The sequence below is a fragment of the Siphateles boraxobius genome, unplaced genomic scaffold (assembly GCF_051911475.1).
Source record: "Siphateles boraxobius isolate OS27281-9 unplaced genomic scaffold, OSU_SipBor_1 33, whole genome shotgun sequence".
NCBI classification, from domain to species: Eukaryota; Metazoa; Chordata; class Actinopteri; order Cypriniformes; family Leuciscidae; genus Siphateles; species Siphateles boraxobius.
Genome location: NW_027508953.1, coordinates 14405603 through 14432500, shown reverse-complemented (window position 1 = coordinate 14432500; position 26898 = coordinate 14405603). Strand labels below are relative to the sequence as shown.

Below are 26898 nucleotides of genomic sequence, written 5' to 3'. Positions count from 1 at the left end.
TGGGCTTCTGGATTTACACATTCAAGTGCTGTAAAACATATTGACCTTAAAATTACTGTAAATTTAAATGATCTCATATATGTGGCTATTGTGGTTCACGATCATAGGCCCTGTCCCCAAATGGCACACTTCATATGAATTTTCGGTCTTGTGTACTTATTTCATGTGTCCGTTAAATCCATGAGACCCTAGGCTGTCTCATTTTTCATTTTAGGTTTCAGAAGGTTGCTCACGCATACTTTGTGGTTGATATGTGCCCTCGATGCGCACTTTTGCAGAGCCCACACTGATGCAAGCTCTACAGCACACTTCTTTTCAACAGTCAAAGCGGGGGTTACGTATTTGCACGTCGTGCACAATAACCCTAAAGGCACCGGGGTGGCGGCTTGTTTTTATATATATATAGCTGCGAGCAGCGATGAAGGGCCAAAGCTGGCGGCACCGCCACCGGCTTGGGCCCACATTCGCTGTCACAGCTATATTTATATATATATTTTATTATTCCATTTTATGAAGGCTATAATGAACAGGCTGCAATGTCCACCGGCTTGGCCCCGTCATCGCTGCTCGCAGCTATATTTTAAAATGCATCTGATCTGCATTGATCTGCATTACCTAGAATGTATGTCACTACCAATACTTTTGGCTACGGCTGTATTATCGACCAGATCATTTATATTTATATTTATTCATATTTATATAACTCTAAATCTAAATATCAGGAAAACTGCAAAGCATTTTCTGTGGATTAGTGAAAGTCTGTTTATAATGCAAGTTGAACGTGTTGTCTGTTTTTGAGTTTTACTGTGTTGTTGTTCGTGATTGTTGTGTACAGTTATTATTATTATTATTATTATTTTAGAAATGTTGTTAGCATTATTAATGTATTTTCTGCAGAGATGACTACCCAGAACCCCCGCGTGCCACATTAGGTCAAGGGAAGTTGATCTCTGGTCTGGATGAAGGTTTGCAGGGCATGTGTGTGAGAGAGAGGAGAGAGATCACTGTGCCACCCCACCTCGCACATGGCACCAATGGAGGTCAGTAACCATACTATTAAAAAAATTTTTTTTTTTAACAAAGTCAATGCAGATAATGCAAAGTGATGTTTCAATGTAATTGCACCACAAACATTGTGAGACATAGTGAATCTCTTCACTAGGTTTCCAAAGGCTGTTCCAAAAGGTTATCAGCACAAATATGCTACTTTCTGCAATAGATATGTATTGCAGGAAGTGTTTACTTAGAATCCCATACACAGAATGCATTGCAAGCTCAGTAAAACAAGCGTCAAGAAAAAAATTGACTGTTGACATGCCCATCAAATTCTATTTAAAATCTATATTCAGGTTATATTCCGGTACTGAGACTTAAACCCGTGATCTTTGGGTTACAAGTCCAACTCTCTAACCATTAGGCCACAATTTCCCCAGTTGCTGACAGTATTTCTGCCCTGCAGAGGTTTCGGCCAAACAGACACGTGTTGGTCCGGACAAACAACACAGCGATGGTTGCATACATAAACTACCAGGGCGGCTTACATTAATGTCGCAACTCGCCCATCATGTCCTCCTTTGTAATGGTTCCACTCACATCCCAGGCAAGCTTAATCGCTCAGCGGACGTGCTGTCATGGCAAATGACGCTTCAAGGTGTGTGGAGACTCCACCCCTAGGGGGTCCAGCTGATCTGGAGTCAATTCTGTGAAGCACAGATAGATCTGTTCGCTTCCCAGGAATCCTCCCATTGTCCTCAGTGGAATTCCCTGACCAAGGCCCGCCTTAGCATGGACGCACTGGCAAACAGCTAGCCTCGGGGGTCTACGCAATATGCGTTTTCTCCAGAGAGCCTGCCCAGGTGTTTTGCAAGCTCACCTGCACCCACACCTCTGGCATCTCCACATCTGGCCCCTGGACGGGACGTAGAAGACTTGAGTAGGCTATCACCAGTGGTGGTAGACACCATCACTCAGGCTTGAGCCCCCTCTAGAAAGTGGAGTTTGTTCACTAACTGGTGTGCTTCAGTGTTTATATCCGAACTACTACTTGTATCCCAGTACTACTGTGATAATTAAAATTATTGTAACACAGAAATAATGATACTGTGTGGTTGAAAAGATTGTTTGTTAAGCTGTTTCATACTTATACATGACTGCTCTCTCTGGAAGCAGCACCAATGCAGATTTGTATGTTCCACTGTTATCGTACTTGTCAAAGGTTTAATAGACATAGCCGAATCGGTGCGTGCATGGTGATTGCATAAAGACATTGTCAATGGATCACTGATTTCACTGTCATCCTGGAAACAGACGCTATTAAGAAACATGCCATAGTTACATTTTTTTCTTCTGTTGTTTAATGGCGAGTTATGCTTGTCACCACCTCTTGGGTTGTTGTGCAATAATTTTTAATCGTATCTTTTTTTTCTCTCTTTCCACTTTTTTCGTGCTATAATTTGCTCATATTGTGTATTTGATGCTAAGTACATAAAAAAATTGATTAAAGTTTACTTGCTGAAAATTTTTCAGACAGATGGATTTAGACGTGTCAAATGCTCCCTTCAAGTGTAATCTTTTTTGCTTATTTTCAGACTACCCTACATTTTTATTTTATTCTAATTTGATAAGAAATATATCCAAGCATTTTTATGTCTTTGTCATGACTTAGTCAAAGCAACATATGATGGATCCTAAACCTGATGCATTAAGATACGATGGCACTGAACTTAAAATGGTATCTAAGCGAAGAACTAAAACAAACTTTGACTTATATCAGGGCTTTCAATCACGTTCAGTCTCTTGTACATTACGTGCAATAAGAGTTACTGAATGCAGTTCACTTAATTGCCACCGGTTTCACTAATATACTCTTCAAAGCTGCCATTTCAACAGTGGAAGTTAAGATATAACTTGTTTGTATATCTGATTCAATCCACTGTCTCTTGCCATAGTCACAAGATTACTTCACTTAAAACCAACACTAATGTAACAAGAGTCTACTTGTTCTGGAGAAGACATGTGTGGCCTTGTCGGAAAGTAACGCTAAGCTACAGTCACCGTTCTCGAGTCGCACAGATGGCGGAACAACATTAGAACAATCAGCTTACCAGAATTGATTGAGGGCCCTTATCTGTCCTCCTCTCAATCGTTGTTGAATGTATCTAGTAAGGATATTTTCCTGACTCCTCCAGAGATCAACAGAGCCCATAGAACACTCACTGCCAAGTCAGCGGCAGGAGAGAAACCAAGAGTGGTGGCACAAAGCAAATTGGCCAATTAGCTCAAGGCAAATATAAATTATAATTTACAAAAATTTGGATCAGTTATTAGAAATAACTTGATGTAGAAGAATTAATGGTAACACTTTAGAATAATGGTCCGTCATTAATAAGTAACTATGCAGGAAGTAATGCAGGACAAATGAGTAGTACTACATTAACACTTCAGCTACTACTATTAACTAATATGGAAACAAGCTTAACTAATCAGTTACTAATATCAAATTTTCAGTAATAGCTGAAGTGTAAATGTAGTGCTAGTCCTGCATTACTTCCTGCATATTTATTAATGACGGACCATTATTCTAAAATTATACCGAATTAATATTACAATCAATTAACCTGTACGTCCAGCAAACACTCAGTATTGATCGTCTATTAACTCTTAGAAAGGATATTTTTCATGGTCACAGAAAAATGTCTTTCTTACTGGGTACAGTACGACTAAAGATCATGCCATGTTAGCCTGACTCAGTCATTGTCAGGAGAGAGGAAATTTACTGTCACGGTTCATAAATCTGTGTGTTCATTCTTGCGTTTATGTTGGTGTGTATGGGGATGTGGATGTGTCACTGCGTGTGTGTTGCCTAGTAACTACAGCTGATCACTCTAATTAGAGTCTCAGCTGTAGCTTGTAAGCTGCCTTTATCTACCTGGCGTGAACTGTGTGTTGTCGGTTCGTCACTCTTGTTTGTTCTCTCACCTAGTTCCTGCATCAGTGTTCCTTGCGGAGTTATTTCCTCTTCCCCGTCTGTGCTTCCTTGCAGTACAGAGATCGCCTTGAGTTCTCATCAACCAGTCATTTGGTCTGTGTTCCACGCTGTGTGGATTCCTGTCACTGCCTTCACTTCTTGGATTGTGTATTCAGGTCGCCCGCCTGCAAACTTGGGCGTTTCGAGTTTGTGCTGCTCGTCTCAAAAAACTGTTTACTTGCAATTGGATCTTCGACTCTGTATCCTGACAGTTACAACATGGTTGTTGTGTTGAGGCCGGCTCCGTGGCAAAGTGGGGTCCCGCGGCGTTGAGGTCGAAACTGACGTCTTCAGTCTTTTCAACATGAACATCAAGAAGAAGAGGGAGAGTCACTGATGCTGCGTTCCAGTCCACTTTTAGACACGCACTTGCAAACTTCCCTAAGCATTTCCCCTCTGGGGAATCCCTGCCGCCATTTTGAAGTGCGTTCCACTTTGTGAAGTGGACGAGGGAAGTTTAAATGGACAGATCCTCGTTCCCTCGATTTTGACAGAGGGAGCGAGGCTACTTCATATGTACACTTCAGGCAGTTCCATATACCACATTGCAACACGATTGTGACGTCACCGCAGATCTTGTCTAATCACCACCACCAAAAACAACTCTATGATATATTAATAAGATAAAAAAGCCAAACACATCTATATACATTTGGATGCTGCATTAAAAAAATTCTTAAAGGGAAAAAAATTATAAATAATAAATCAACTCCATAGCTGATTCCAAGTGATCAAGGGCTTAGGACGTTCCAGTTCAGCCCATTGCAGTTTCCTCCAGTAGTGGGCACTCGTGCAACAATGATGCACATCCGAGTGAACGAGACGGAGGGAAGTTAGCAAGTGAAGGGCATGTCAATTTTGGACTGGAACGAGTGGCGGAGCCAGGGGGTGGCCAGCGGTGGCCATGGCCACCCTTGGCTTAAGCTTGGCCACCCCTCTCAAAACTGTTGTTTCTGTCTCTCTCTTATTTTTACAAGAATTGTGTTTTTAAAGCACAGAACCGTCTCTTTAAGACCACAAAAAACGTGAGACTTTTCAGACGTGCACTCTAACTTCACTTCAGCGCCAGGCGCAAGTCAAACGAGTGCGGAGATGTACGGGTGCCGAATGAGCTTCAGCAGTGATCGGAGCATAGTAAATATAGATTCGATGTTCCTCAACTGGTGGGTTGCAAGACCGTTTTGAGTGAGTCGCATATGTCCAGTCAAATAAACAACAACATAATTCTCTTTTTTTCTGATTCTACCTTTATTTTGAAAGATCTGTGTGAAAGCTTGTGACACTTCTGTCAGATGTGGAGAAAAGCACGTTGTCCTGAATCAGTAGGCTATCTGCAGTAAGATGAGATGTTGTAAGGTCAACAAATGTCAGTAATCTAACTTTCCTGTCCTGACAGCGGTTGTGCTGTACTTGCACATCGCGCGCAATGTGGCGTGCTGTAGCCGTAGTTCTGTCGTCAATTAGCTAACTCATGAAATAATCAAAAAGGCGATAATAATGCAGGTATTTGTTATGCGTCACATATGTCTCGACTAAAATATTCTGCCATGTGAAATCACAATTTAAGGCACAAACTGATAGGCTATGTGATTTTTTTAATGTTCAAATAAATGTGAGCACTGTGCATTTGTACTAGAAGATAGGTGGTAATTTTGCGTTAATTTGTAAAGGAAACACACAAATTTATAATTTTTAAATCCATAAAATAACTAATTTCACATTCTGGCATTTATGTGCTGTTGACTTCCGCCTTGTTCACATTCTTGCACATAGGGATTCAAAATAGATGTTTCCCCCCCTTTTTTAATTTAGGTATGATAGAACGTCCTGGTTGCGTATGCAACCCACCGTTCCCTGAAGGAGGGAACGGAGGACGTAGTCGACGGTCGACTGAATTGGGATCACGCTAGGGAGCCTATCATCTTCGATTACTATTGAACGAGCCAATGGAATTTGGCGTGCGTGATTTGCATCACACACTCCGCCCCCGCGGCGCGGGTATAAATACGGAAGTGGATGCACGCACTAGTTGCTTTTTCGCTGAGGAGCCGAGAGTAACCCGGGGTCAGCGGTGGTCCAGCGGTAGTGGCAAGGGGACTACGTCCTCCGTTCCCTCCTTCAGGGAACGGTGGGTTGCATACGCAACCAGGACGTTCCCTTTCAGTCGATAACGTCAGACGTAGTCGACGGTCGACTGAATTGGGATCACCCTTTGAACACGCCACTAACGCTGCCACCTTCCAGTGCCTAAACCAAAGCCTCCTGATGCCCCCGCAAATTTAAGGCGGGGAAGGACAGGGCTTAGGCCAGGGAAGTCACTGCTGTTCCTACAGGACCACTGGGAAAGCGTTCCCCGTACATTGGAAGGAAGAGACGCTGCGGAAGCCACGTCCAACCCAGAGGGAGGTAACGTGGAAAATACACATATGAACTGGGCGGAAACCGGGCAGTCTAACATATGGTATGACACTGGGGTGGCTCCAGCCTAAGACGGAGGGAGACACATCGGACAGTGACGGCAGAGAGACTCTGCCGAGGGAAGACACGGGCTCACCGCAGGGAGCCGTATCGTGGAAGAATACACATATGGGGTCGCCGAAGGGACCGCAACATATGGACCCAGCCTAACACAGGTTCCACACTGCTTACGAGTGGTAGGCCTAACAACTGGACTAGAAAGGCGCACGTATCCAGTCCATAGGAGGGGAATGGCGCAGCAAGCCGACACTTGAACCGGGCTCACGGTGAAACTGGCTTCATGAGAAGGGAGCCCACGGGAAGCAGCGGTTCAACTAGGTGTCGTCCAACCCCCAACTCTAGAATCTGTTTAGCAAAGCATATCGTCAACGCCCAGGCGGAGCACTTTACACTCATCATAGAGGAGCTCAACACCTAAGTGGACATGTTGCATCTCGGATTCTTTACCGAAATGAAGGCAAGCAATAAGTGCAACTTTGCAAGGAAACAGCCTTCCCTCTCTGCTGAATTCCAACAGATATTTGTAGAGCTGGTCTGAGGTCTATGACTTGCATTCTGTACACGTCCAAGCGAACGGACAGAGAAGCCAGGGCTGGATCTGCCTCCTCCAGGGCAGCGCTTGCAGGCTCACCACCTGCTCCTATTACGGGAGAGGTAGGAACCTTGGGCACAATCCGAGCCGGGGTCTCAGCTTGTGAGAGTTAGCCGGCCCAGACTCCAGGCACAATACGTTGACCGAAAGCGAGCAAGTCCCTACCCTCTAGTAGAGACCACGCGAGCAGGAGAACTGATATAACAGATTTTTTAACTCACTGCCTGCAGTGGCTCAGGGGCAGTCTCTGCAGTGCAGTCGCACCAGGGACAAGGCCCAAGAGGATAAAGAGGGACACATGGATTTACAAGACCTTTCTCCTCAGGAACCTGACGATCAGAACGTGCTTCTGCATACTTCTGCAACACGATGAGCATCGTTTAAACACCGAGGCAACATCATTTTGAGGGTGGAGGAAAACATCCTACTGCAACCCATTCTGCAGGAAAGAGAGCACTGAAGTGATCGAAAGCTTTCAGGATCTCCTCTGGAGAGAAGACGCACTCAACGACTAGGTTCCACTTCTAAAGGCATAAGCACGCTACCCAATTCTAGGGGGTGCTCGCAGAAGTGATGGTAGAAGTGAAAGAGTTTCCAGGGGAAGTCAGGAAGGCTGTTGATGGTAACCAGGTCTAGTTGGGCCAATAAGGGGCAACTATGAAGACCTGTTCCTCTCCTGACTTGGCACGTAGGTGCAAGCGACGGGCGCAAAAGACAGGAGCATTGCTCAACACAACATGTGAAGATCACTGGGCTTCAGGAGCATTTTCTGCTCAGCACTTGGGTGTGACAAGTTCACTGAGCTTCAGGAGCATTCCTGCTCAACACCTGAGTGTGATAAACTCACCGAGCTTCAGGAGCATTTCTGCTCAACACTTGAGTGCGAAGAACTTCACTGAGCGACAGGAGCATTTCTGCTCAGCCCTTGAGTGTGACAAGTTCACTGAGCTTCAGGAGCATTCCTGCTCAACACCTGAGTGTGATAAACTCACTGAGCTTCAGGAGCATTTCTGCTCAACACTTGAGTGCGAAGAACTTCACTGAGCACCAGGAGCATTTCTCCTCAGCACTGCGTGTGACGAATTCACTGAGCTACATGTGATGAACTCACTGAGCTACAGGAGCATTGCTGCTCAACACCTGAGTGCGATGAACTTCACTGAGTTACAGGAGCAATTCTGCTCAACATGAAGAGTGATGATTTCACTGACTTGAGCAGGCGCAAGGCGACCATGAGTCGCAGTCCCTTTTAGAAGGCTCACTGGGGTAAAACGCATTTCTGCGGGCCCCTGGGGCAGCCCAGGGGATGGAGTCTCCACTTGCCCTGGCTATAACTGTCGTGAGGCTCGATGGCGGCACGATTGAGTAAGCGGGAGGAGTGGAACAAGGCGCCCTCAGAAGCGTCTGACTCCAAGGAGGAGTTGACGGGTGAGTTGTGACATGCAGGGGAAGCTTGCGCAACGGTCGCAATGTCTAACAACTCAAGGCACGAATGCCCGTGTAGTCGGGGGTCGCCCAGGCCCCCGTTAAAACACGCCCTTTGTACATGGCCCCTCTGTTGAAGAGGGTTTGGCAGCAGACCGGGATGAACTATAGTCACACAGGGTGAGCTGCTCTGCCACGGTCACCTCGGGACTCGATCGTGAAGCTAGCGCTGAAGCGGTCACATATGGAGGAAGCCAAAGGCTGCGACTACCATATACCCCAGGAGCCTCTGAAAGTTCTTTCAGTGGGACCCTTTCTCACTTCAACACCAGCTGAACACATTCTCATTGGAGAGACGTGTTAGACCGAGTCCCTCTCCAAAACTGAAAAAGAGATACTCAGCCCGTGGGCGAGATTACTCTCTTCCAGTTGACCTGAAGACCCAACGGGCTCTGGAGCACTCGAGGGGAAGGACACTGTACTGATACTCCACCCTTAGACGCAACACACAGGATGGCCTGCGGTGCGGGAGGTAGAGATCTGAAGCACATGTCTTTCAGGTCAAAGCTGCAGACCAATCTTGGGCCAAGATGGTCACGACTCACCACCTAGTAGCCAGAAGAGCGAGTTTGCGACTGGCCTTCGTACCGGCTGGAGGGTGGCTATATCAAATCCTTCGCCAGCAGGATAAGATAAACACGCACAAGTCAGGAGCACTTTTGCTCCACACTCGGTGTGATGAATATCACTGAATTTTCAGGAGCACGTCTGCTCAACACCTAATGTGATGATTATCACTGACTTGAGCGGGGTAGCCGAGCCTGAGGTGGGGCAGCAAAGTAGAGATAGTGGTGTTAGTGTGCAGTGCAACACTTACCTGTCTCCACTAGCGGCAGGGGATGTGAGAAGGCGGATGACCGGGTCCTCGAACACCCCAAGCTGCCTGTTGGCGACCAAGGGAAGCTGGGGGATGTAAGGCTAATACACGGTCACACCCGCCAGACTGGCCCACTTGGGACTCAGGAATAGAAAATTTGCTCTTTTTCTGTATATGTGGGTACCGCTGACCCCGTTTTTATAGGGGCCAGCGGCGGAACAGACACACACATAACAAAAAACTCCAGCCGGCCCTCCAACCAGCCAGAGGGAGTGGAACGGCGACCACTCCACGAGCAACTCCTCCATCCCTGAGAGCCCGTCCAGGTTTAGCGTTTTCTTTTGCGCTGATGCTTACCACCTGGCTTGGCAGCACCTGGAGCAGGCTGGGCGCCCGTTCCGCGGCCGGCTCCACGCCGGAACCTGGGTGAAGGCTGCTGCGATGGTCCGGCGGGAGCTGAGGTGGCTGCGGGTGGACGCCCTCGGCGACGAGCAGGCGGAGGATCTGACCTCGGCGGGCGGGTGAAGGCAGCAGCGTCCCTCCGAGGCAGGATGTGCCGGATGGCCTCCGTCTGTTTCTGAGCTGTAGAGAACTGTTGGGCAAAGTTCTCCACAGCGTCGCCGAATAACCCAACCTGGGAAATGGGAGAGTCCAGGAACCGAACCTTGTCCGCTTCTCTCATATCGGCCAGGTTGAGCCAGAGAGGGCACTCCAGGACCACCAGTGTGGACATCGCCGAACCGACCGCGCGAGCTGCAACCTTCGCCGCCCGGAGGGCGAGGTCAGTTCCAGTGCGGAGCTCACCCATGAGCTCAGGGTCCGAACTACCCTCGTGCATGTTCATGAGTGCCTGGGCCTGGTGGACCTGGAGCAACGCCATGGCATGCAAGGAGGAAGTGGCTTGCCCACAAGCTTTGTAAGCCTTGCCCGTAAGAGCGGACGAGAACTTACAGGCTTTAGAGGGGTGACGAGGATCACCTCTCCAGGAAGCGGCCGCCGTTGGGCATAACTGCATCGCAACGGCCCGCTCCACCGGAGGGATAGCCTCGTAACCCTTCACCGCTCCCCCATCAAGGGTAGTGAGGGGGGAGGAGCTACTCAGGCGGTTTCTGGCAGAGAAAGGTGCCATCCATGCCCTCGTAAGCTCCTCATGCACTTCAGGAAAGAAAGGAACCGGGGCGGCGGACTGAGAACCAGTACGGCCCGCCCCGATATACCAATCATCCAACCGAGACGGCTCGGGACACGGTGGAGGGTTCCACACGAGCCCTACCGCCTCGGCGGCCTTTTTCAGCATAGCTGACATCTCTGGATCTGGCTCGGGCAACACTGGTCTCCCGGAGGGAGGCAGTGCAGCCGAGTCATCATCTCCAGAGTTCAGCTCCCCCTCCGATGCTGAGATTGACATCGTATCCCCTGGAGGGGCCCCAAATGACACGGCTGGCCCGTCCATTACAGAGGGACCAGCGGGATCAATGGGGAGCTCCACCGGTTGCGGTGTGAAAGAGGAGTGAGGGACCCACGGGGCCTGGCCGGGCGGATTACCCCTCACTGTGATCCTCAGATCACCCAGCTTGGACGGCACCCCAGTCCTCCTCTGGGAAGGTAACCGAGAGGAAGAACAAGGGCGGGGCCCAGAGGTGGGGACTGCACCAACGCTTTTGACGAAGGCGAGTCTAGATCTCAACACCGAGATGGTCATGTTCCCGCAGTGAGAACATGACTCATCCACGAAAGCTGCCTCGGCATGCTGTAAGCCCAAACATGCGACACAACTTTCATGACCGTCAGAGGGGGATAGTGCCAGACCGCACACAGAAACGCACGGATGGAATGGTATCTTGAAAAAGACGCACTCACACCCGTGTTGCTCTTTTAGGAAATGGGACCGTCACCAGTGCCGGAGCACACTGGGAATGACCGCGGCAAACACTGAATAGTCTTTCAACTAACAGTGAAGCACTCACTTCTCGCCCTCTAACCAACCGTCAACACACAAACAAACAATAGAAATTTGATGCTGTTAAAACAGCAGTTGAGAGCTGAGAAGCTCGCGATCACCGCTGCACCACGCTGTAGAACACCAACACTGGAGAGGTCTTCCCGTAAGAACACCGACACACTCGCTCGTTGAAAACAACAGCACTCTTCAGAGACATCAAAGACGAACAGCTCCGAAGCAAAAGGCAACTAGTGAGTGCATCCACTTCCGTATTTATACCCGCGCCGCGGGGGCGGAGTGTGTGATGCAAATCACGCACGCCAAATTCCATTGGCTCGTTCAATAGTAATCGAAGATGATAGTCTCCCTAGCGTGATCCCAATTCAGTCGACCGTCGACTACGTCTGACGTTATCGACTGAAAGGGAACGGTTTAGATTCCTTATTTTGACAACTAATATAGAAAGTTGAAGAGTTAATTAATTATATAAAATTCAATGAAGGTTAAATAATCTTTGAACTACAGTAGTTATCTGCATGTCTCATCCATGAAGGTGCAACAATGTTGCGGGTTATGAGAACCAGAACGAAGCTAACTGAGCAAGTTGAACTTAAGCTATAGTGTGTACTATTTATTAATATGCCTGGAGGTAGTAAGTAGCTAATAATAATAAAAAAATATAAAATTCACTCAGTATTCCATGATTCCTAATTCACTACTATCTCAATTACAATTAAGTACAAATGAACTGTATTCAGTTGTGTAGGAAGGCACTAAAACAGTCCAATACATTATTTAAACAAATTTTTATGTTAAAATAATTAAGATTTATATGCAACCCCAGACTGTTTGCTGGCCCTTGCCTGGCCACCCCTATGAAAAAATTCTGGCTCCGCCACTGACTGGAACGAAGACTGAGATCGTGCCCCTTTTAACTTCTATAGAGGTAACACCTCTTGAGTTTAGCTTGACCAATGAAAAAGTTCTAATTACCAGCGGGAAAAGTTTCTTTGTTTGGAAGCTGACTCATTTGCATGATCAGAGTGGGCTGGCCATTTTTTTATACTCTGATTAATATAACAAGAGTAATGCATGTTAAAAGGAGGTGATGTACAGTACACCAATGGGTAGGAAACTAAACAAGGATAATTTTTATATGAAGCATGATACCAATAAGGTAACATTATCTAATAGTTATATCATAAGGCATGCATAAAACATTATAAATACAAAAGTCATTATGCAAAAAAGTATTAATACACACAATGTCCAGGAAATATTAATATTCATTAATAGAAAGGATTGTCTATGAATTAATGGAAAGAAGTCCTTTTTATGGTCATTAGTAATACTATACAACTCATGTCAAAAAATGATTGATTGACAGGTGGGCGTGGCGTTCATTTGATCTTGTCCCGTCCCTTCCGGTCCTGCCCCTTCTGGTCCTGCACCTTTTCCCGCCCCTTCCGGTTCCGCCCCTCCCTTTTACCTTTGACCTAGTTCCGCCCCTTCCTGTTACCTTTGACCTAGTTCCACCCCTTCCTGTTAAACTTTCTGTCAAAATGATGGATGGTGACAGTTAGTTTGATCATTTGAAGTTAGTTTGATCAAGAAAAAGGGGCGTATAGGATGTGTGACAGTTAGTTTGATCGTTTGAAGTTAGTTTGATCAAGAAAAAGGGGGTAAAGGATGTGTGACAGTTAGTTTGATCGTTTGAAGTTAGTTTGATCAAGAAAAAAGGGGTATAGGATGTGTGACAGATAGTTTGAGATGAATTGGCTTTGATGATGACAGTTAGTTTGAGATGAATTGGCTTTGATGATGACAGTTAGTTTGAAGTTGGTGTTTTGTCACCGCATCCCCTACATATCCCTGAGCTTATCACAGTCAGCTGTGAAAGTGATAAGAAAAATTGTGGAAGTTTATCTGTTCTGTAAAAAGAATATAAAATAAAACCTCCACAAAAAGTTTAAATAAATGTAGAACTATTCACTGAACCAAGCATTTCAGTTTAAATAAAATGGAGCCACAAAAAAATGCAAACAGTTAAAAATGTATTAGAGAGTTGAAGAAAAAAACAAACAATGCAATGTATGAATGATCTCACACTGACTCAAAACATAGGGAGCGCGCGTCTATGTATGTGTGTGTGTGTGTGTGTGTGTGTGTGTCAAAGCAGGAATTCCCCTCCCTCCACATTGTTGAGGACGTTGGAAGTTTATCTCACCCAGAAGTTGAAAAAGCATTATGTTAATTTAAATGAAATAGTTATAAAATTTACATTTAGTGATTCACAAATATTTGACACTGACTGCTGTTCAATTAAAAGTTTATAAATTAAACAAAAATAAAATCATCTTACTGTTTCACCATGGCTGAAAAAAACGTCAGGGAACGAGAAATGCGTTTGAGACGCGGTGGGAACGCACTGCGTGATTACATCGTGAAGCACGTGTAAAATCAGTCCAATGGAAGCCGCTACGACATAGGTGACGTCATAGACCAGGAAACTATAAAGCAACCCAGAAATCAGACCGCGACAGCTTCTGAAAAACCTGAAGCAAGTCGATCAGGGCATGCAGGAAGTTCCCTATCAGGGAACCACGGTTACATACGTAACCTGATACGTTCCCATTCAAGGGAACTCGAGCTGTGTTTGAGACGCGGTGGGAACCCCATACCCACTACGCCATAGTGACAAATGCCCTTTCTGTGTAAAAGTCCTGCGCACACTAAGAAGCAAGCAACCTCGCCCCCGGAGTGGAGAGGTCAAGGTCATAAAACCTGACAAATGTATACGGAGAGGACCATCCTGCCGCATTACAAATGTCAAGAAGGGAAACACCCGAAATTAAGGCCATAGAGGCCGCCATACTCCGAGTAGAATGGGCCCGCACAGCCATAGGTGAAGGCTGTCCGGCAGCTTCATAAGCCAATGAAATAGCCTCGACTATCCATTTACTCATAACCTGTTTAGATGCAGGGCATCCTCTCTTGAGTGACCCAAAACAGACAAATAGTTGCTCAGATTTACCCCACAGGGCAGCTCTGTGAACGTAGGCATCTAAAGCCCGGACTGGACGTAACAGGTTAAGCTGTTCCTGGTCTGGGGTAATAAAGGGTGGAGGATAAAAGGCCTGCAGCACTATTGGGCCCCCAACATTCAGTTGGACCTTAGGAATATAACCCGGTCTCGGGTAGAGAAATGCTTTCACCATACCAGGTGCAAATTCCAGACATGAAGGAACAACCGACAGAGCATGTAAATCACCAATTCTCTTGATAGATGAAATAGCAAGGAGAAATAAAATCTTTAGAGTGAGGAATTTCTCTGAAACCTCTTCAATGGGCTCGAAGGGAGCCAAAGCCAGACCCTCAAGTACAATGGCCAAGTCCCAAGCCGGTGCTCTAGAGTGCAGTGCAGGTCTCAACCTCAGTGTACCACGGAGAAAGCGAGTAATCAAAGGGTTTCTCCCGATAGAAGCACCCCCCAGAGGGGTGTGGTAGGCCGATATAGCCGCCACGTAAACCTTTAGGGTAGAAGGAGATAACCTTGCAGAGAAACGGTCTGGCAGAAAATCAAGAACTGAACCAACAGGGCAGTTAACAGGATCTATCTGACGTTCAACACACCAAGTGGTGAAAAGTTTCCATTTTAACGCATACAGCCTTCTCGTGGAAGGAGCTCTGGATTGAAGAATGGTTTCTACAACATCGGTCGAGAGACCGGTTTCCCTAAGCCGGGCCCCCCAGAGGCCAGACCCACAGTTTCCACAACTCCGGTCGAGGGTGAAATATCGTGCCCCCTGCCTGGGACAGCAGGTCCCTCCTGAGTGGAATCTCCATTGGAGAGCCGTCCAGAAGAGATACTAAGTCCGAGAAACAAACTCGGGTCGGCCAGTAAGGGGCTACTAGTAGTAGACGAGCCCCCTCTCGGCGAACCCTCACCAGAACCCCCGGAAGCATAGATATCGGGGGAAAGGCGTACAGGTGGAGCCTCGGCCACACCTGCACCATCGCATCCAGACCGAGAGGAGCTGGCTGCGTTAGAGAGAACCACATGGGACAATGGGTTGAATCTGATGATGCGAAAAGGTCTATCTGAGCACGACCGAACTCTTCCCGTAGGAGCTCCACCACTTCGGGGTGAAGTCTCCACTCTCCTGGCCTCAGCCCCTGTCTCGACAGAATATCTGCTCCCACATTCTGACGCCCTGGGATATATACCACCCTGAACGACAATAACTTCCCCAGGGCCCATAGGAGGATCTGATGGGCCAATTTGCAAAGATGACCTAACCTCAGACCCCCCTGATGGTTGATATAGGAGACCACCGAAGTGTTGTCTGTGTGGACCAACACATGATAGCCTCTCAGGTCTGGAAGAAAATATTTGAGAGCCCGAAATACCGCCATCAACTCCAGACGATTTATGTGCCAGGAACGTTGATGGTCCTGCCAAAGACCTTGTGCCGAGCGGCCACTCATGACCGCCCCCCAACCCGTGAGGGAAGCATCCGTCGAAAGCGTGACGCGTCGACAAGAAGCCCCCAACACAGGGCCCTGGCCGAGGAACCAAGGTTTCTTCCACATGACCAAGGCACGAAGGCATAGCCGCGTGACCTTGATCTTGCGGAACGGATTTCCCCTCGGAGAAAACCCCTTGGTCCTGAGCCACCACTGCAGGGGTCTCATGTACAGAAGGCCAAAAGTAATAACGTTGGACGCAGCTGCCATGAGACCCAACAGTCTCTGAAACTGTTTTACAGTGAGTGACTGGCCTAGTTTCACATTCTTTGCGGCTGTGAGAATCGCAGAAATACGAGCAGGAGACAGACATGCCTGCATTGTGATCGAATCCCAAATCACACCTAGAAAAGTGGTCCTCTGACAGGGGAGGAGCACACTCTTTTTGGTGTTGAGCCGCAACCCCAAACTCCTTATGTGGGACAAAACAACATCTCGATGCTGAACTGCCAATTGCTCTGACTGAGCTAAAATCAACCAATCGTCTATGTAATTTAATACGCGGATGCCCTGGAGTCTCAACGGAGCCAGAGCTGCATCCACGCATTTTGTAAAGGTGCGGGGAGATAAACCTAGGCCAAATGGAAGAACCCGATATTGGTATGCTTCGCCCCCGAAAGCGAACCTCAGGAACCTCCTGTGATGAGGATGGATAGATACATGGAAGCACGCGTCCTTCAAGTCTATTGTGACAAACCAGTCCTCGGACTGAATCTATGATACAATCTCTTTGAGTGTAAGCATTCTGAACTTGAGTTTCTGAACTCTGCTGTTTAACTGGCGCAGATCTAGAATAGGACGCAACCATCCATCCTTCTTTGGAATAACAAAGTAACGGCTGTAAAACCCTGACTCTCTGCTGGGAGGAGAAACCCTTTCTATAGCCCCCTTTTCGAAGTAGTGTCAGTACTTCCTGTTCTATAACCAGAGCCTGCTGTGAGTCCACTACCGTGGAGAGGACCCCTTGAAATCTGGGCTGCGACCGTCACTCAGGAACCTCAGATTGAGGAGGTGCCCGAGCGGCGACGCTCTGCTTTTGCTGGACTCTGTGAACGGAGCTCGTAGACGGACGAAGGGGCTGCTCAGACTTTACACTACGAGCAGCCTCGAGGATATTAGACCGGCGAGGAAGAAACCTCTGAAACGCAGCCGCTTGTTTCTTATTTTCTTGAAACCTATCGACTACACTATTTATAGCGTCGCCGAATAGACTTGTAGGTGACAGCGGTGCGTCCAGAAGAACAGATCTATCTTTATCCTTTATTTCTGATAAATTCAACAATAAGTGACGTTCTGTGACCACCAAGGCTGCCATAGAGCGGCCCACAGACTTGGCCGTCTCCTTGGTGGCCCGGAGAGATAGATCTGTCGTACGACGCAATTCGAGAATTGCGTCGGCACTAACTTCCTCACAATCATCTATGTCCCTCAGCAGGTCAGCCTGGTATGCTTGGAGAATTGACATAGTGTGCAAGCACGCCGCACGCCGCGGCCTGACCTGCTGCCGAATACGCTTTACCCACCAATAAAGATATATTTTTTAAAGGTTTGGTCGGGGCTTTCAGAGGAGAAGATGACTCAGGGGAAAGATAACTCGCTAAATAACCATAGTGCTCAATACCTTGAATTTTACTATAATTACTGGTCTGAGGGTTATGTACTCTGAAAGATGCCGGTTTAATCCATGATCTCGACACCTCAGTGTGGAGATCGGGAAAGAACGGGTGTTCCCAACGAGGAGGTCGTGATCTAGATGGTAGATAACGGTCATCTAACAGACTTTTTCTAGATATATCATCAACATCCTGGCTGGCCACTCAATATTTAATTTAGCTACAGCACGAGATAATACCTCCATAAGCTCTTCATCAGCAGGGGTATGAGCTGGTGAACACTCAAAATCCCCCATACCCGCGATATCCAGATCCTCAGAACTGGATAGCCGCAATATTGGTGCCCAAGCCCGGGGAGGAGAAGCCGCAGAGCGGGCTCCTTCCTGGGCAGAGACACCGGATCCAGCAGGTAAGGGCTGAGAAAGGGCAGGGCCTGTCTCAAACCCCGCTACTAGATCCATCTGCGAACCCCAAGATGAAAGTCGACGCTGAGCCTCAGCAGCAGCGGGACCCGCACCCCGGGGAGCGCGAACCGAACCGTCCTCCTCGAAGAACGATCGGCGAGAGCGGAGCGTCTTCATAGATAGACTCATACAATGCTCGCAATCAGCCCCCTCGAGGACTGACTGGGCATGCTCCACTCCCAAACAAACAATACACAGCTGATGTGTGTCCCCCCCCCCCGTAATATAACGAGGGCAGGGAACAACACACCATCTATAATCTTGCTTGCTCGCCATAGTGATAGATATATGTATATATATTGGGCTTGACAGACAACAATAAATAGACAAGGACAGATATACAGAGAGCGCTTGCTGAAGGTACAGAAGCTGTCGCGGTCTGATTTCTGGGTTGCTTTATAGTTTCCTGGTCTATGACGTCACCTATGTCGTAGCGGGCTTCCATTGGACTGATTTTACACGTGCTTCACGACGGAATCACGCAGTGCGTTCCCACCGCGTCTCAAACGCAGCTCAAGTTCTCTTGAAAGGGAACCCACAAGTGTTTCCCCTGAAGTCTTTTCTATCTGTCACACCAGCGTGTGGCTGGCCTGATATCTGTTTTTGTGACACGTTCCTGAGCCCATTGAGAAATATCTTACACAACAGTTGAAAAGCATTGTGTTCCTTTAAAAGTGTATAAATTAAAATATATCATATATAAAATAAATAGTTTACTAATTTAACTAAAGTTGAAAAGCATGTTGTTCATTTAAAATCTTACTAAATTACTGAAGTTGAAAATCATGCCAGTTCATTAAAAAATCTTACTAAATTACTGAAGTTGAAAAGCATTCTGTTCATTTAAAATAAATATTTTACAAATTTACTGTACCAATTATGTTAGATTTAGATAAAAATAAAATCTCCATATTGACCATTTAAAGTTGAAAAGAACCCCAGAGTATTTCTCTCTTTCTCTCTCTCTCACCCCAGCGTTTGACAGTCAGAGGGGTGTGTTCAGATATCAGAATGAGACTGTGAATGTTTTGCTAAATTTATTTCATAGTGTATAAGCATTAAAAGTTTGAAATATATATTTTTAAAAATATTATTTTAATTAAATTCAATGAATTCATAAAAAACAAATATGCTATATCGATGGTCTCTGGGCAAAACTTGACTATATTTTTTTTTTTTATCAGGGTGCATGTAAAGAACTTTGAAATTTGCAGCTCTCACAAGTTATCTCACACATTGTGTGAAATGTTTAATAATTCCTCAAGTAGAATCTGTGAGAAAATCCCCACATAGGCCTAACTGTAGTGAGAGAGCAACAATGAAGACTTTTAGAATCTGTGTTGCCTCAGGCCGAGCCCCATTGATAGCCTGCTTATTAGCTCCTTCCGATCACCAGCACATCTTCATAGAAATACGTTACTTTACAATAATGTTAGCTTCAGGATATAGGGTGACAGAGCAGATGAGCCTCTGTGCATCATGTAATGTTAGTCTGCTAACGCCTTTCCAGAGCCAAAGTTTTGTTCGTACTAAATTTATTTCAAAGCATAATCGTAAAAGTTTAAATATGATCTTTTAAAAATTAAAAGATTGTTTAAATTAAATCTTTACAGTTTTAATACATTCATATCTTTTAGAAGATTGCTGTAATGATTTTTGTTTAACGGTGACCTAAAGTATAATTGTTATTAATATAGCCATAATGATTTTTGTACTGTAACAGCATATTCTACCCCGTACACCTAAACACGACCAGCACAGAAAACGTCTCGGTTAGGTATGTAACCCTCATTCCCTGAGTAGGGAACGGAGACGTTACGTCGGATGACGACGAATGGGGTTTCGCTTAGAAAGCCTATCAACTTCAAGTATTACAAAACGAGCCAATGGCAAAGAAATGCCATGGGTCTGCGGAATTTGCATAGCGTAAAACAGACTTTAAACGTGAACCTGTGATAGACGCTGATGGCGTTCACATGCGCATTAAGAATTGATTCTATAGTTATGTGCGTTTGAATATTTGTGCGCAGGTTTGTAATTCCTTACAAACCATGCCTAAACAAACTACTTGTCTATAAATTTTGATGCAGAATTTTTTATTTTATCTTATCACTTTGGGTAGGTACGCGAACCGAAAAATTCCACAACGCTTTATCTGTAGAGTGGTATAGGGATCCTCCATAGGGAGAGGCTAGTTGGCACTTCAGCACTGCATTGTCATCAGGTCCAGGCGAAACTCCTTCGTCAGATCTGGAAACGGCCTGGATCCAGCAGGCTGCGGGAAAACCTCGGGATAAACAAAGACACTAAAATTAGCGTAGATGCCATTCTTCTTATGATGTAACGAGTACATCAGAATATGAGGGAAGTGTTCCCAGTTTCGGCTGACCTAATCTAAGCAGCCTAATATTGAATTATAGAAGGCTTTAGAGTGTTATGTGAATGCTAGGTCAAAGAGATGTGTTTTTAGTCTAGCTTTGAACTGACAGACTGTGTCTGCTTCCCGGACAATGTTAGGAAGATTGATCCAAAGTTTTGGTGCTAAATAGGAAAAGGATCTACCGCCAGCAGTCGATTTATATATTCTAGGTATTATCAACTGGCCGGAGTTTTGAGATCGCAATAGACGTGAAGGACTATAATGCGTTAAGAGCTCGCTCAAGTACTGGGGAGCTAAACCATTTAGTGCTTTGTAAGTAATCAGCAATATTTTAAAATTTATACGATGTTTAATAGGGAGCCAATGCAGTGTTGACAGAACCGGGCTAATATGGTCGTACTTCCTGGTTCTGGTAAGAACTCTAGCGGCTGCGTTTTGAACTAGCTGTAGTTTGTTTATTAAGCGTGCAGGGCAACCACCCAGTAGAGCATTACAATAATCTAGCCTTGATGTTATGAACGCATGAACTAGTTGTTCCGCATTTGTCAATGAGAGCATATGACGTAATTTAGATATATTTTTAAGATGGAAAAATGCGGTTTTACAGACACTAGACACGTGACTTTCAAATGAAACATTGGTATCAAAGAGCACACACAGGTTCCTAACTGACGACGAAGACTTAACAGAGCAGCCATCAAGTGTTAGACGGTATTCTAGGTTATTATGTGTGGAAGTTTTTTGTCCAATAATTAGAATCTCTGTTTTTTCAGAATTTAGTAGTAGGAAATTACTAGTCATCTAATTTTTGATATCAACTATGCATTCCGATAATTTTGTGAATCGGTGAGTTTCGTTAGAAACTTGTCGTGAGATTGGCACGGACGAAGGACTCCTATCTAGCACAGGAATACCAAGGTACACTGGGGAGCATATCCCATAGTTTAGAGGAAATATTCAAAATATTGCCAGCCCAACGGGGGGGACTTAGAGAATACACATATGACCCAAAGGATGCATATGGAGAACACTGGGGTGTCCAGCCGCAGGTGGAATATTTCAACTCCAGGGGTGGCAAGGTGGCTTGCCAAGGGAAAGACACATGCTCAGAGAGGCTTACAGTGGAAATACACATGTGGGGGTCGCTTGGAGGAGGGACCATACACACGGGAGGCACCTAGCCGACACGCAGGCAATAGACACTGGCGCCGACGTCAGGAGTGCTGGAGGAACTCAGGGCTTTCGGAGAAGCTCACCTGAGGAGAATATCGCACGTATACAGTCCGTGGAGTGGAATGGCGAGCAAGCGAAGACACCTGAGCGGATCCAGTACTAGCTGGTTGAAGCGAGTACATGAGAGGACACTGGCTCCACTCGGAGATTGTAGAATCTGGCGAATGTGTTAGGTGTCGCCCAGCCTGCAGCTCTGCAGATGTCTGTTAGCGAGGCGCCATGCGCTAGAGGTGCCACACTCCGGGAGGAGTGGGTAGTCACACAGAGGGGGCACGGTCGACCCTGCTGCTGGTATGCCAAGGCAATGGCGTCCACTATCCAGTGAGACAACTTTTGCTTGGAGAGAGCCTTTCCCTTCAGCTTCCCACCATGACAGACAAAGAGCTGGTCTGAGGTCCTGAAACACTGTGACCTTTCTACATAGGCGCGGAGAGCGCGTACTGGACAGAGCAGTGCCAAGGCTGGGTCTGCCTCCTCCAGGGGCAGCGCTTGCAGGTTCACCACCTGGTCCCGGAAGGGAGTGGTAGGAACCTTGGGCACATATCCGAGCCGGGGTCGGGGAATGCGTGCAGGTCCTATACCCTCTTGATGAAGGCCAATGCAACCAGGAGCGCTGTCTTCATAGACAGGAACTTAATTGCAGAATAAGAACCTTTGCACTGATTGCAAAGGTTCAAAGGGAGCACTCTGCAGGGCAGTTAGAAGTCCTCGCTCCTCTCAGGAACCTGACGATCATGTCGTGCTTCCCAACAGACTTACCTTCGACCGGGTCATGGTGTGCGGCAATAGCGGCAACATAGACTTTCAGGGTGGAGGGAGACAGCCTTCGCTCCAACCCATCTTGAAGGAAGGAAAGCACGACACTAATCGAACATCTCCGGGGGGCTTCTCGGTGAGAAGAGCACCAGTTGACGAAGAGGTTCCACTTCAACGCATAGACGTGTCTAGTGGACGACGCTCTAGCGGAAGTGATGGTAGCCGCCACCGCTGGTGGTAGGGTACTCAAACCTGCCTCGTCCCGTCCAGGAGCCACACGTGGCGGTTCCAAAGATCGGGACGAGGGTGCCATAGGGTGCCCCGTCCCTGAGAAAGGAGGTCCTTCCTCAGGGGAATCGGCCAAGGAGGTGCTGTCGCGAGGAGTACTATTTCGGAGAACCAGGTCCGGGCGGGCCAGTACGCCGCGACCAGAATGACCTGCTCCTCGTCCTCCTTGACCTTGCACAGGGTCTGCGCAAGAAGGCACACTGGGGGAAACGCAAATTTGCGGCCCCGCGGCCAGCTGTGCGCCAGTGCATCCGTGCCGAGCGTGCCCTCGGTCAGGGAATAATACAGGTCGCAATGGGTCGAGTCGTGAGAGGCAAACAGATCTATCTGTGCGTCCCCGAACTGGTCCCAAATCAGCTGAACCGACTGGGGATGGAGTCGCCAATCTCCCGGGAGGGGCTGAAGCCGTGAGAGCTCGTCGGCTACACAGTTCAGGGCTCCGGGGATATAAATGGCATGAAGCGACCTCAGATGCTTCTGACTCCATATGAGGAGGTGGCGGGCGAGTTGCGACATACGGCGGGAGCGTAGACCACCTTGATGGTTGATGTACGCTACAGTGGCGGTATTGTCTGAGCGGACTAGTACGTGTTGGTTCTTGAGCACGGCCCGTAAGCAGCGCAAAGCAAGACGTACGGCCAGCAACTCGAGGCAATTGACATGCCAGAGGCGTCGGGGTCCTGTCCAGGAGCCCGCGGCAGCACGTCCATTGCACATGGCACCCCAGCCCGTGGAGGAGGCATCTGTCGTTACAACAACATACCGCGAAGCTCGTTCCAGGGGCACTCCGGCCCGTAGAAAACTGAGGTTCGACCACGGGGTCAAGGTCTGACGGCAGGTCGGAGTAACTGTTACTCGGAGGGTGCCGTGTTGCCATGCCCACCTCGGGACTCGGTCGTGAAGCCAAAGCTGAAGCGGTCTCATATGAAGCCATATGCCCCAGGAGCCTCTGAAAAAGTTTCAGTGGAACCGCACTCTTGCCCTCGAACTGTCTCAGGCAAGTCAGCAGTGACTGCGCGCGCTCGCTCGTAAGCTGCGCGGACATGGCAACCGAGTCGATATCCATACCGAGAAAAGAGATCCTCTGCACGGGGCAAAGTTTGTTCTTTTCCCAGTTGACCCGAAGGCCCAGACGAGCTAGGTGCTGGAGCACTAGGTCCCTGTGTTCGCACACCTGGTCTCGAGAGTGAGCTAGGATCAGCCAGTCGTCAATATAGTTCAGGATGCAAACCCCGCGTTCCCGAAGGGGGACAAGGGCTGCCTCGACGACCTTCGTGAAGACGCAAGGAGACAGGGCTAGCCCGAAAGGGAGAACCACGTACTGGTATGCCTGCCCCTCGAAAGCAAACCGTAAGAACGGTCTGTGTCGTGGGAGAATGGAGACATGGAAGTAGGCGTCCTTCAGGTCGATTGCTGCAGACCAATCCTGTGGCCGCACACATTCGAAAATGCGTTTGGCAGTGAGCATCTTGAACGGCAGCCTGTGAAGGGAACGGTTCAGCATGCGCAGGTCCAGGATTGCCCGTAACCCACCGGTTTTCTTTGGGACAATGAAGTACGGGCTGTCCTCATCTCTGCCGGAGGGACGGTCTCGATCGCACCCTTCGCCAGCAGGGTAGCGATCTCTGCTCTCATGATAGGGCCGTTGCCACCGACCAAAGTGGAGCGGACTCCCCTGAAGCGGGGAGGAGAGAGCGCACACTGAATCGCGTAGCCGAGCCTGATCATCCGCGCGACCCAGCGGGACAGAAGGGGAAGCTCTAGCCAGGCTCCCAAGAACTGTACCAACGGGGTCATACGAACCACAGACTTCCCACCGGTGGTGCAGCAGGGCGGAATGACTGGCCCCGACGTGGACGGCATAGCGGCCCGGTGTGGGGGCACAGTCATTAACCGCGCCCCGACAGAGGAGACCAGGGAAGGATGAACGTTCCACGGGGGTCTGCTCTGCCAGGGGGCTGGTGACAGAGGTGGATGAGAGCGGCACGGTCCAGGGGCGGCGCGCACTGTCAACCGGCTCTGGAACAGAGGGGGACATGGGGTGCACGGCTCGGGGGCGGCGCACCATGTCGTCCGAGAACTCTGTGTGCTCAGGGATGGAAATGTCACTTCTTTCTTTAACCACATTAGGGTGCTGCCCATCTGTGGGTGAGCAGCGGGGAGTGGAGAACAAAAGACTCTCCCCCGGCCCTCCACTGGGGGAAGGAGTGGTCCTGCTACCATCTCCTGTGAAGTAACTTTCAACATCCCTGAGCAGCCCGTCTCAGGAGCGCCGCTTCAGCGCCTTCTTACGGCTTCCTCCGCGACCGGGCCCGGGTGGAGGCTGCTGCTTGGGCCAGGAGGGAGGGGCGGGAGCCGCAGGAGGGCGCCCTCGGCGGCGAACAGACTGAGGGTTCTGCCCGATCGGCTGGGTGGAGGCAACAGCGGGCCGTCGGGACAGAATATGCTTAATGGCCTCAGTCTGTTTCTGGGCGTTGGAGAACTGTTGGGCGAAATCCTCCACCGCACCACCGAATAGGCCGGCCTGGGACATGGGGGTGTCGAGCAGGCGGGAACGCTCAGCATCCCGCATGTCAGCCAGGTTCAGCCATAGATGTCTCTCCTGGACCACAGCTGTGGACATCACCAGACCCAGGGAGCGTGCGGTCACCTTCGTTGCCTGGAGGGCGAGGTCGGTGGCGGCGCTCAACTCATCAAAGAGCCCTGGGTCCGTCCTACCCTCGTGCATGTCCCTTAGCATCTGGGCCTGATAGACCTGCAGAGTGGCCATGGCATGCAAAGAGGCAGCTGCCTGTCCCGCCGCTCTGTAGGACTACGCCACTAGGGTAGACGAGAACCTACAGGCTTTGGATGGGTGCTTAGGCTCGCCGCGAGAAGAAGCACTCTGAGGACACAGCTGCATCGCAACAGAGCGCTCAAGCGAGGGGAGCCCAGTGTACCCACGGGCAGCTGCCCCATCGATGGGAGGAAAGGCGGATGAAACCAGCGAGCGGTCGCGGGAAGACATGGGAGTCTTCCAGGACTTCGAGATTTCATCATGCACGTCCGGGAAGAAAGGTATTGGGGCAGGCTGAGGACGGGAAGCCGCAGCTGCACCCAAAAACCAATCGTCCAGCCGCGAGCGCTCAGGACAGGGTGGAGGGGTCCACTCTAAACAAATGCTCGCGGCCGCCTGGGAAAGCATGGCCGTCATCTCTGGATCAGACTGAGCCACAGCCGTATTCACACCCGAAGGTGGCAGATGTGACGAGTCATCACTTCCAGATGAATCAGACCCGCCTTGTAATGCTGCGATTGACATCACGTCTTCCTCTGGAGCGCCAAAAGAAACCCGCGGGACCTCAAACGACGGTCCCGCGGGAATCCCCTGAATACTCGCAGGTTGCAACACTGGTGAAGGTGCTGTGGGGCACGGACAAATAGTCGGCGCTTTGTTCCATACAGTCACCCTCAGATCACCCTGGCCACCAGCCGAAGTAGAGCCTCTCGAGGAGGCGCTAGATCGGGGTGTGGATGAGGGGACTCTCACTCTTGCGAGATCATTGAGTCTCGATCTAAGTGTTGCGATGGTCATGTTCCCACAGAGAGAACATGACTCATCCACGAGCGCTGCTCTAGCGTGATTAATGCCCACCACACCAGACAGCGCTCGTGCCCATCAGAGTCAGACACAAGCCGACCGCAACCAGAAGTGCACGGGCGAGGCATCTTTAAAAAGACGTGCCGCGTGCAAGCTCTTTTTGTGAGAGAAACTCAGTGCTGAAGCGCCCGCGGAGAACACACTCGCTGACAAACCACGCTCAGATAGGCAGGAAGTGTGCACTCGCCGGGAGATCGCCGTCACAACAACACTGGAGAGTTGTTTGTCTCGTAAGAAGCTGACAATCAGAGATAGCTTAGGGAGTGAAGAATTACACTTGGCTCCGAAGCGAAAACATATCTGCATGTTGCTGGCTTCCTCCTTTTATACCCACGAGGTGGGGCGGAGTTACGCTATGCAAATTCCGCAGACCCATGGCATTTCTTTGCCATTGGCTCGTTTTGTAATACTCGAAGTTGATAGGCTTTCTAAGCGAAACCCCATCAGTGTTAATTTTGGCAGCCATTTTTGTTTTAGTCTTAGTCTTCATCTTCAGATGAAAATGTTTACTGGTCTTTTTAGTCACATTTTAGTCATTTTGTCTTGCATAGTTTTAGTCTAGTTTTAGTTGACGAAAAGTCATTGCATTTTTTGTCAACTTTTAGTCATTACTTTTAGTCAAACTGCAGTTACCGACATTAATTTTGGTAGCTATT

The 26898-nt window shown here is 48.4% G+C and overlaps 1 protein-coding gene across 4 annotated transcripts in view; it reads left to right on the top strand.

Annotated features, from left to right (window-relative positions):
• Window positions 1-26898, top strand: part of fkbp10a (FKBP prolyl isomerase 10a) — a 361807-nt gene that overhangs the window by 230659 nt on the left and 104250 nt on the right. For all 4 annotated transcript variants that reach the window (XM_077195548.1, XM_077195550.1, XM_077195549.1 and 1 more), the window contains exon 8: window positions 898-1040. In XM_077195548.1, coding sequence (XP_077051663.1) covers window positions 898-1040 — 143 coding nt within the window. The remainder of the gene's footprint in view (window positions 1-897; window positions 1041-26898) is intronic.